Source organism: Abramis brama (genome assembly GCF_963993115.1).
Source record: "Abramis brama genome assembly, chromosome: 19".
Taxonomy (NCBI): domain Eukaryota; kingdom Metazoa; phylum Chordata; class Actinopteri; order Cypriniformes; family Leuciscidae; genus Abramis; species Abramis brama.
Genome location: NC_139981.1, coordinates 28,108,133 through 28,120,591, shown reverse-complemented (window position 1 = coordinate 28,120,591; position 12,459 = coordinate 28,108,133). Strand labels below are relative to the sequence as shown.

Here is a 12,459-nt window from a genome sequence, read left to right as displayed (position 1 = left end):
AAATGGAGAAGTTAATGTGACTGTAAGCGGTTTCCCTGCATTCGTCTCTGCCCACATGCAAGTCATACATGTATTATAAACTGCTGATGTTTGTGTCCCTGCGTTATGTAAATTTACAGTATAGTGGCAAGATCAACCAACATCTTATTTGTCATCAGATTTTCAAAAACTATGGCCAGTAGTAGTTTACCAATAACCTAATAGCATCCAGTAGTTGAACAGCCAGTATGATCAAGAACACAGCCAAAACTTCAAAAAGTTGCATTCATCTGAGGAGACGAGCACAGAACCAGTGTACATGCGCTGCTGTTTGGATCAGTGGATGGTACACTGGTTCTGTGGTTGTCTCCTCAGATGAATGCAACTTTTTGAAGTTTGCAGGCATCTCTGGTTTTTGGCTGTGGTTACTGAACATCTAAAAATGTATGTAAAAATTTGACATTTATGAATTTATATACTCCATTTCTCATTAGTTTCACCAACCGCTGAATCGCACACACAGGATTGTGGGATATCACAGGCAGGAAACATCTAAAGTGATACTAACACACATTATCTGATCACAGCTGATGACAGCTGATAATTAAGCTGAGAGTCTAATTGCACAGTCGATTGATGGTGGAATAGAGGCATTTTACACACTGAGAGCTGCATAAATACTGCTAATTTTGTAATTGCAAAGTTCTGCTCAAGTCAACTGAGACTTGCTTTCGAGTTTTTTCTTTTTTTTCTTTTTTTGTTGTTCCAGCATTAGAAGTGAGCAAAACTAACCTAATAACGCATACAACAATTTCATTGAAAGCATTGACCGCTCCACTGACTTTTAAATGGACTACAGTTTCTTTTGCATTGTATGATTTTTTTCTGCAAGGACAGCAAATCAAAAAGATGTATTTAGTCTTAAAAAGGAGGGTGCAAAATAGACTAAAATAGCAACAAACAAAAAATGCTTCCAGTTTGAGGAAATTAACATGACATATTTTGGATTTACATGTACCTATTTGGTAACACTTTATAATAAGTACAGTAATAAAGTATTTACATATCATTTTAAACTATTAGTTTATAGTTAATTCATAGTTAATAAGTGGTATATATTAATAGGCTAAATACAAATAGTGAGTTCTTCATTCATTGTCATTGTAATTAACACAGTAATTATGGTTTAATTAGCTCATATTTAATAAGATAATATGTTAGATAATGGGATCATGGAAAATGTCAGGGATAGAATATACAGTTACAGTATAAAAACCATTACATCAGTCCCTGTAAATCACAAATGCCTGCCTGTGTGTGTGTGTGTGTGTGTGTGTGTGTGTGTGTGTGTGTGTGTGTGTGTGTGTGTGTGTGTGTGTGTGTGTGTGTGTGTGTGTGTGTGTGTGTGTGTGTGTGTGTGTGTGTGTGTGTGTGGTGTTAAACATTTTAAGGAACACTGAATATGAATGCAATTCATGTCCAATAAAGTTTGGTTTAAAGCACTTAATGACATTTTCCCATTTTCCGTGACCTAATTTGAAGTGAGAAATATTTACTATTAACAACCAATTAACAATTCCTTTCCTATGAGCTGATTAAACAATAATAATTGTCTTAATTACAGTGTCAATGAATGAAGAACTCAGTATATAAACAATGAATAAACTATAAACTAATAGTTTGTTAATGATTCATAAATACTTTATTACTGTATACTTATTATAGAGTGTTACCCTATATTTTTCTGAAACATGTCTAATATATTAATATGTATACTGGTGGTCAAAAGTTTGTGGATTTTTAAATATTTTTGAAAGTCTCTTCGGCTCACCAAGGCTGTGTTTATTTAATCAAAAATACAGTAAAAGCAGTAATATTGTGAAATATTATTGCAAGTTAAAACAACTGTTTTCTATGTGATTTATATTTTAAAATGTAATTTATTCCTTTGATGGGAAAGCTGAATTTTCAGCATCATTAGTCCAGTCTTCAGTGTCACATGATTCTTCAGAAGGTCCTTCAGCTGCTCAAGAAACATTTCTTATTATTATCAACTGTTGCGTTGCGCTGCTTCATAGTGTTTATGAAAACCATGATGCACTATTATTTAAAAGCTTGGGGTAAACAAGATTTTTTTAAAAAGTAAAGAAATTAATACTTGTATTCAACAAGGATGCATTAAATAGTTTCAAGTGACAGTAAAGTAATATTACTGTATATTATATATTAATATTACATGTATATTGTTACAAAAGATTTCCATTTCAAATAAATACTGTTCTTTTGGACTTTCTATTCATCAAATAATTAATCACAGTTTACACAAAAGTGTTAAGCAGCACAACTGTTTTAACATTGATAATAATAATAACCATTATTATTAAATGATCACTATTAATAATTCATAATACCAGTTATTGAGCATTAAATCAGCATATAAGAATGATTTCTGAAAGATCATGTGACGCTGAAGACTGGAGTAATGATGCTGAAAATTCAGCCTTGCCATCACAGCAATTTATTTTACATATAAATATATATAATTTATTTTATATATAAGTATACATAATCCCATGTTGTTAATAAGGTGCAAAGAAAAGCACTTAAAATGTATAAACAGTTTTAAACATAAGCCATAAGAAATTCTTGTTAATGATTTGTTATTTTAATATTCAACATGTAGCAAAACATAGCAAAATCTTAGCTGAGAACCACTGTACTGTAAAGCTAAAATCCTATTTTTTAGATGTTTGTAAAATCGAATGTAATCTCCTTTCTCAGGTTAAAGAAGAACTGTGTAAGAAAGCAGAGCGCAGGACTACGTGGGTGCTGTGGGGTGGGATGGCTTACATGGCCACACAATTTGGCATTCTGGCACGGCTGACCTGGTGGGAGTACTCATGGGACATCATGGAGCCCGTCACGTATTTTATCACCTACGGCACTGCCATGGCTATGTATGCTTACTTCGTGCTGACACGTCAGGTGAGCAGCTCCAGCTCTTTATCTCCAGATCAGTGGAATTTCATAAGGTCCCTGTGAATAAACAGCAGGTGGAGATCCGTCTGACCTCTCTGCCGTTGTTCTCTCACACAGGAATATCTTTACCCAGACGCCAGGGACAGACAGTACCTGCTGTTCTTTCATAAGGGAGCGAAGAGAACACGCTTTGACATTGAGAAGTACAACAAACTGAAGGATGCAATTGCTGATGTAAGCTAGTGCACAAACAAACATCACTCTTTTCAGTCATTTGGTAATATGGTTTGTCACAGTAATTAATATGTACAATTTGGTATGGTGGACAATTCATAATACAGTGAATCAGTAAGGGATAATGTACATCCAGCTGGTTGTTATTGCAGAATAAACCCCAACCAAATAAGTAAATAATTAGACACGAAATATTGACTTGAGTTGAAATATTTTATTAGGTCTTTAAGCGCAAAACTTCCGCGAAGAAAGCAGTTGCTAGCAAGCAGCAAGTTCAAACTAGTCGGACATTTAAGGGATACGGTACAGTCATACAGAGCCTAAACATATTACATGGCATTTTGCCACATAAATTATTATGGGGATGAGAGATATTAATATGAGATGAAACTGATTATGAAACTGTTTTAAAATCTTACCAATTTCTTATCTTATAATCCATTACCATGTACAAAACAATCATTGCAAAATGGAAGCAGCTGCATTTATACGAAACAAGAGAGCGAGTCCGCGATACCCGGATGACATAATAAAATGATTGTACACAAAATATTGATTTGAGTTTTTAAATTTTAGTAGCTCACCAAACACAAAACTTCCACGAAGAAAAAACATTCCTAGCATTCCTTCAGTTGCCCGGATAAGCGTGTGTTATCAGTTTTTAGCGGTTGTTATCGGGGGACAACATACCGCTGGGTGGCGCAATTGACCAATCAGAATCAAGTATTCCACAGAGCTGTGTAATAATTCTAGATAAGCTTTTGTTTATACTTCTCTGAACTCATGGTAGCTTAATCAACTCGCATTTGTATGAAACGTGTGAACATAAACAATAGAGAAAGACAAGGCATGTGTACAGGATCAGGATATTGGATCCACGCATTAAGTCTTAAAGTGAGAGCAGGCTAATACTCCTGTTGCTGTCTGTGTTTAATGTTAATCAAACAACAAAAGACAAAGAAGTCACTTACTGCTCTTGCCTGAATAACTTTTGTAACTTTAACAAGGATTAGTCTTTATTTAATTTATACAGTGAAGATTATATGCAGTGTTATCTTACATTTGATTACTTTAATCAATTTCTGGGTCTGAAAAGTACTGTTAGACCTACCTAAAAAGCACTGTTTATTTTTATTGTTATCTTTGCTCTATTGTATTTATGTGTGCTATTCCTTGTTGTTGGATTATTTGTTTTTATTTTCTTTATTTTGACATAGCACACACCGAACCGAACTGAAACAGTGAATGTAAAACAGTGATACAAACCAAACTGTGAGTAATTTGAACCGTTACACCCCTAACTGATAATAAGAGTCATTATTAAGAATTGAGCATCAAATCAGTATATTAGAATGAATTCTGAACGAACATGTAACACTGCATAGTCTTCACTGTATAAATTAAACATAGATTAATCCTTATTAAAGTTACAAAAGTTGTTCAATCAAAGGCAGTGAGTAATTTTCTCAGGGTAGATGGCAGCAGGTATATATTTAGGCTGCTGTCACTTTAAGAGCTAACATGCAGATCCAATATACTGATGCACATGCATTTTCTTTCTCAACTGTTTCTGTTCACTTAAGGCATATCTGACTATGTTTATGTGGATACTCGCCAATATGGGCATTTTTAAGTGCAAGAAGACATGAAAGAGAGTTAAATTCAGTATTTGCGCGCTGTCTTGGGATGCCGATTTCTGGGCGTGTGCTTCCGGATGTTTGCGCACAGAAAACTTCCCACACAGCGAGTAACAAATTGAGTTCACTTTTACGTCTTCCTGCGCTTGAATAATTCAATTAAACTTAATTTAAACTTTAACTTAAACTTTAAATTTCGCTACGATGCAGCACTGGCCTGTCAACTGTCCCAAGCTTCATGTTCTCACAAAAAATAAAAGTCACAACAACAAAGCCGGCTTACGTCACTTCAGAGTTCCTACTGGCGGTGCGAATGCAACCAGGAAAATGTTCCTAAGGGAACCATTTGCTCACGGGGAACCACCCTGGTGGATAGTTCCTAGAACTACCTGGTGCGAAAGCCCCTACTGAGTACCACCCCAAAGTTCCTAGTTCCTGGGGAAAGTTCCTGCAGTGGAAAAACTGCTATTTACTCCAACTTTTACAACTTTTACATATACAACTCCAATTTTACTCTCATTTGGAGTTTGGCTAGTGTTCATTTTAGGCCCTGTTTTGTCATCTGTCAAAAAAAAACTTTATAGGACTTTATGGGTCACATGGATTACTATTAAGATGGTTGTGGTGCTTGTTGTAATTTTTGAAGCTCTTATATTTTTAAAGCCCCTGATTACTGTCTGTTTTTGTTGTGCGGAAAAGAGCAATGTGAACATTTTCTCCAACATCTTTTCCCCAGGCGGAGTTGGATCTAAAGCGTCTACGAGACCCGCTGCAGTTGCACCTCCCTGTCCAGCCAATCAATCCCAGCGAGGACTGATGAGAACGTGAAGCCCTTTCTGCCTCTCGCTCTTATTTCATTCACTTCTGCCTCTTTGCGTTTAGTTTTCTGTCTGTCTTTTTGTGTTTTGTTTTATCTCTACAACCTCAATGAAACCCCATATCCACAGCAAGCTTCTGAGATTTATTATTATCCTTTTTGTTGTTTTCTTTAATTTGGTAAGTCTATGCAGAGGAGAAGAGATACAATTAAATGAAATGGCTAACTGCATCCATGACAGATGCTTGCGGATCAGGCGCCCTCGTAACGCTACAGGACCACACAGAGAAACACAGCTACTTCAGACAGGAAGTTGGTTGACTGGGATTCAAACAGTACATTGCTATGAGACAATGACCCCACGTCTTGCATGGGACACAGACTCTGAGGTCTAAAAACCATCTGCCCTCGGTTTGAACAGTTTTTCTTCCACATTGGAGTATTGCTGATTTCCCTAACTCTGACACTTTGCAGAAGAGATTTCGGGATGTGTTGCTCTTTTCCATCTCGGAAAAGATCCGTTTACCATCGAACCAGTCCTCTTGTGGCTGAAACGCTGCATTGACACCTGTGCCCAAGAGCCTAAGCTAAACCGTCTTGATTACTTTCTCGCTTCCTGTACGGACATGTTAAGAGCTGAAGACAGACCTAACAGCTAAAATATCACTGTGTGTTCTATTATTCCAAAAAGAAAAAAGAAATGTTGGCACTTTTTTTAAAAGCCATATTATGTTTATTATGATGATGAAAAAAAAGAAAGAAATGAGTAGAAACCTTTTCTTTTACTCATTATTAGATGATTTTATTTTTATTTTAACCATGCCACCAGACATTACACACCTGCAGATGCTCTGATACTTTATTTTCCGAGATTCCCATCATCAAACGACGCTCAAATAGTTCATCCCTAACGCTCTGAGCTTTCTTTCTTTGGAAATATGATGTACACACTCCATCGGTTTACATTGTGATGGGAAATGCACATACACATGCTCGCTTGGCAGATGGATCCTTTTTTCAAAAGGTCGGCTCTTTTCTCTATAAATCCTCTTTGGAACATCATCAAATGGCATTTTCCCACAGTGCCTCACAGCATCTGCTGCAGCGTGCTTGTTACTAAACACCTGTTTATCAGACGCAATTACTCATCGAACGGTCTTAAGGCAGGTCACTGTGTAAAATGCGATTTCTTTTTCTTGAAAAAAGGTTCTGGACGCAATCAATTTCTCATCAGTCATGTGGCGTTTTTAGCTGCAGATATCTGCCTCGATATGCCAAGTCTTCGGGAACGTGCAGAGAATGTGTAATATTTTAGATCTAGAATTAGCGTGTGTTTTGCACACTTCGTGGCATGCTATAGAGAGAGATCGTCGCATCCTTTGTCTATATGTGCTATCTTTAGCCGACAGGCCTTAGCAGTGATTCTGGCTGGGTTGAGCTGATCTTCAACATCATTTATATATTAATACAATTACGAAAACGAAGTTCCCCTGTGTTTCGACAGAGGTGGTCACCCAGACTGTTTGAATCTGAGGGATGTGAAATCAACTTGACCCTTGTTGTTCTCAAAAAAAAAAAAAAAAAAGATTGCTCATATCACGTTTTTTAGGCCAGTATCCTGACCCATAATCTTGTTGTCTCTTAAGGGTATTCCCTAAGCACTCAGACCCCATCAGAGAAATAGCTCTGTGATTCTCTAGCAGAAGTCCATCCATTATGTCAATCTGTCCATGTTTGTGCTTATGGTCGTCATCATGCGTTTTTGAAGCCATGTTTGTGTTCTGTTCGTGTCTCTAGAGGCGGATAGGGCACATAAGAGTTTCAAAAACATTCTTACTGTGTGTTAAAATATTACAGGGTGAGACTCCAGCCTACAGCTTTGAAAGAAAGAACATTAAAAAGATAGTTCATCCAAAAATGTTCTTTGAAACTAAAAAAGAAATACTATATTAAACACTATATACAGCGCTGCAGTGATGAAGTATTTGTGTATGATAACCCGGAAGTAAGCATCACCTTCGTTGACTCGACAAAAACTTTCGTGAGGACGTGTGATGTCCCTGACAACCTCAACATTGTTAGAGAAGTTGGATTAGGGTTAGTTCACCATAAAATGAAAATTATGTCCTTGTTTACTCACCCTCATGTCTGAAGATATTTTTAATGAAATCTGAGAGATTTCTGTCCCTCCTTTGATAGTCTACACAACTACCATTTTGATGCTTCAGAAAGTCCATAAAGAGATCGTAAAACGAATCCATATGAATCGAGTGGTTTAGTCCAAATTTTCTGAAGAGACTCGATCGCTTTATGTGATGAACAGATTGAATTTAGGCTTTTATTCACATATAAACATTGATCAGCAAACATAAACAGAAGCTCAACCGTACTTGCTTGAAAGCGAGAACAAACCTCATTGGTTCCTGCTGAAGCTCAAACGTGCTGCGTAACACGAGAATGAACCTCATTGGTTCTCGCATGTCCATCAAACATGTTTGAGCTTCCGTTTACCATATCTAATGTGTGGGTTGATGAATGTACATATGTGAATAAAAGACTAAATTAAATCTGTTCATCATATAAACTGTTCATGTCTCTTCAGGAATTGGACTAAACTGCTTCCAAGAAGAACTTACGGATTTAGGACAACATGAGGGTTATAAATGATGCGAGAATTATCACTTTTGGGTGAACCAGCCCTTTAATCTATATCAGCAATACCCCTTATGTCGGAAAATAAAACGTAAAAATGTTTTGAGCTTGTGTTCACAACAGATTTTATTCCAGGCATTTAACCAAAACCCCTTTCAAAAAACTCATTTCTGGGATTTGACCCACAAAATACGTCACCCCTGCAGCACTCAATCCCAAGTCTTCTGAAGCCATACAGTACAACAATTCTGAGGAACAGAATTAAATATTTTCCCTTCACCCAAAGCTCTGAAATGTCAGTCATGTTCTGATTCAAACACTGATGTTAGTTGACCCAAAAATGAACATTTTTACTTATGTACTAACCCTCATGTCATTCCAAACCCATTAATCTTAGAAACACATATGATTGTTAATATTCTCTCATCATTTTCATCCATTCATTGAAAGTTCCTGCAACCAAAACTTTGATGCATCATTTAGGCTTTTATTAATATATACAGCACACATACATGAATTAAACCACTTGATTCATATTGATTACCATCTTTTTTGTACTTTGATGCAGCAAAGTTTTTGTTGCGTGGACTTTTATTTGTTTCAAAGATTTGGATGTTTGGAACGACATGATGGTGATGTCAGAAGTTTCATTTTTGGGTGAACTAACTTTTTAAATTGAAGTTCCTCACACAAAGCTGTTGTATGACTTCAGGAGACCTGGAGTATAGTGTTTGAGTCATATGAACTACTTTCATAATGTTCTTTTTGGAGCTTGACAGACATGATCACTTGAACTGTGGTTTAATGGAAAAGAGCTACATCAACTATGACAATTCTTCAAAATTTCTCTATTTTGTATTAAAAATAATAACAGCCTATGGCTTTAAATGTGACATTGTTAAATAATTTCCATTTTACTATTCCTTTAAACAGACATTTTTGGGAGGGAAAGCACAATCCAGTTATTATAAACCAAACTGTGGTTTGTGGATTTTGCACATCTGGCTAAAAGTGCAAGTGTTGTGATGGAGGCCCTTCAGCAGTGATTTTTTTGTCTTTGGTGAGGAGTTCAGGTCAATGGGATTTACCCAGCATGCTTGACTGGATTACGCTGTAATTTAACACAGCAAGACCTGAGCTCTAGGTGGTTATTTTAAGGACTACACAGCCTTATAACTGCATTATATGCAACCCAGCTGGTTTCAACGGAGCTGCTTCTCTCTTTTACCCGAGTTTGTGTGTTTTAATTGGGTTTATCAGATAATAAACTGAAGTTTAAACTGTTTCCATCACTTTTGTAGCTAATGAGTAGAGGGTACTTGCACATCTACCATTAGTCCTGGAACAACTTTGTGGCGTATTGCTGACCCTAAGCATTAATCGCCCTATAGGAAACAATCGCCTAATTATATAAATCCTAAACCTTAAAATTGGACCGGTTGAATGTGATGTAATTCCAGGAACAATGAGGATGTTGATGGAAGTCAGAATCAAGATCACTGTGCACATTTGTGACAATATGGTATTAAAACAATGAAAGTTGAGCATTTGGTGCGAACATCTCGTCTCATGATGACGTTCATGAATTTTATATTCGTGCATAATCTTCGTCCATAGCAGTCCAAATCATTGAATCCATCATAAGCCAAAAATACATCCATTCTGCCTCACTTATGTGATCAACCCGATACACACTCCGAACTGTTATTGTAGGGCAAAAACACATCTCCTGCTCAAATAAGCCCAGTACACTGGCATCCCTTGACCGTCTAAGAGGTCTTGGGCCTGGTCTTTATCTAATACATTGATTTAAAAAAAAAAAAAAAAATTATTATTTTATTTGTAGGGTTTCTTTTTGTTTCAGGGTTTTTTTTAAAAATATATCCAATATATGGAATCTATTCTAAAGCGGGTGTTGCATGAATGTATGTTTACATGGGGAAATTATATATAAATGAATCAAAAAAGCAAAGATTATTATGAATGCTGATTGCCGATTAACAGACTCCTGGTTCATCAAGAGTTTAGTTTTTAATCCTAGTCCCTGGCCCTCCATGACCTCATCTGCGGCACAGGCTCTGATTGGTCAAGGTTCTCTCCTACATTGTCTTGTTTTAGCCTGTCTTTGCTCTCTCTCCCTCTCTCTCAGTCTCGATGCTGCTGCTCAATCACTGCAGTGCTGCCTTTATTCTAAACACTGACCTGAGAACAGAGAGTATGAAAGACCTGAGCGCACTATATAGTCTCCTTCTCTAACACCCTTTGCTCCGCCCGTTTGCCCCTCTTTCTTTAGCTCCTCATTATACTCTCACACTGATTATGTTTTAGATGCGTGCATTATTTTAAAGTTTTCTTCATGTGCACTTACAATGATAATTATATTTCGGGGGAAAAAGGAAATGGGTGACTTTGAATGAAAAACGTTTTTTCATATTCTTTATTTGTTGGTTTTGTCATTGGCATCGGATGCTGTAATGTTAGAAGACTTTAAAAATGACAATGTAAAATCCTGTATCATTTATGAAATGTGTATAAAAGAGAAATGTAATTCAATTATCAATAAATACTTATCCAGTTTTGAATCCGGTATTGGTTGATTGATTGATTTAAATACCAAGCTATTTATAGGACAACATATAGTATGTGGCCTGTCATGTTAATATACTGTACATGTAGGGTAAGACGGATGTCCCCAAACATTATTTTATAATCTTAACCGCACAAAATCTCAACACTTTTGATGAACACTATGCTCTGCTATGAATGGCTTTCTATTCTTCTGAATATTCATCTTCTTGCCCCAGTTAGGGGACCATCTTGCTTGAGTAGTGGGGTAAAATGGCCTCTTTGAATATTTCTGTAAATTAAAAGTAAATGCACATTGTTCTTAAGGGCGCCCGTCTTCCCCTATATATTACAATTCAAAATGCTGGATTTCCTATTATGCATTCATGTCTGCAGTACGACATGGTATAATTTGTCTAAAACTACATACATTAAGAGGCTACATGGAATATTTTTTTTTACTTTTAATTAATTTGTGACACCACAGGACTATACAAGTGTACTGCGAAAGAAATTGTGACCAGTTATGACATATACACTTTCATTTACAAGGGCGGGTGGGTCTAGATGTCACAAGGGCTTTTTTTTTCTGTAATTATAATTTGTCCAAAAACACACTAGCATACAAGAGTGGCGTATATAATCAAGGCTGAAAGGTTCGACTGTCTTTTTTTATTTTACTTTACTTACTTCAATGTCAGGTCAGGGCAAGTGTCACATGTTTTATACTTTTATACAATTTATTATCTATTAACTGCCCAAAACAACGGTTGGTGTATTTATTTATTTTATTTATTTCCAATGGCAGTCATTTATTTATTTATTATAAATTTATATTTAATTTGTTTTTCATGAATTTTGTTTTTTACATTTTGACAATTTACCCTATATAGTATAACCAAAAGGTTAGCATTTGTTAAATGAACATGCATCTTTATTTCCCTGCAATAACTTTTTTTTTATGGTCAAGATGTTAAGGTACTTCTGATTTTCTGATTTTCACTTCTGATTTTTCTTCTGGTCTAAACCTATTTCTATGAGAAATAGTCACTTGAGTAAAAAGCCCTGGTTTCCACAATGGGGTCCACAAGTTTAGAGCCACTAATTTAAGATATTTCTATTAAATTGCAAATTGTAGCGTTCCCATTTAAGTAAAAAAAATTCTAATATTTTCCAGTGGCAGTGACTTTTGTATTTTTGCTTCACCAAGAAAATGGTTCCAAACAATGCCAAAACAACTGTTGCAACACATTCTCCACCACTACAACACGATGCTCAGCCAATCAAATGACTGGATCTATCAGTTTCCATGTGGTATCGTAACAGTAAACGGTTTGTTTCTAAATGAGCTGCAGCATTTGTTTTAGAGTCATATTTACCTCAACAACACCTTGACCTGCTCAACTCCTCAGTTCTTCCCACATTTAGCTGGACTTCCTACCAGATAGGAGGCTTCTGTTTGTACACACTGTACTAGCCACATACTCTAAACTGCATTAATATCCAATCAAATACCCTTAAAGATGGTTCTTCCCTTCCTAAGCAAAGAAAACCAGATAGTTGTTCTCCCATGATTCTGTTCTTGCAGAGTCTGCA

At 36.2% G+C, this 12,459-nt stretch overlaps 1 protein-coding gene across 1 annotated transcript in view; it reads left to right on the top strand.

Moving 5' to 3' along the window:
- Positions 1 to 10,880, top strand: part of mcu (mitochondrial calcium uniporter) — a 96,205-nt gene extending 85,325 nt beyond the window's left edge. The window contains exons 7-9 of the mRNA XM_084093718.1: positions 2,761 to 2,964; positions 3,076 to 3,192; positions 5,566 to 10,880. Of these exons, the coding sequence (XP_083949844.1) occupies positions 2,761 to 2,964; positions 3,076 to 3,192; positions 5,566 to 5,646 (402 nt within the window). The 3' untranslated portion in view covers positions 5,647 to 10,880. The remainder of the gene's footprint in view (positions 1 to 2,760; positions 2,965 to 3,075; positions 3,193 to 5,565) is intronic.
- Positions 10,881 to 12,459: the final 1,579 nt, after the last annotated feature.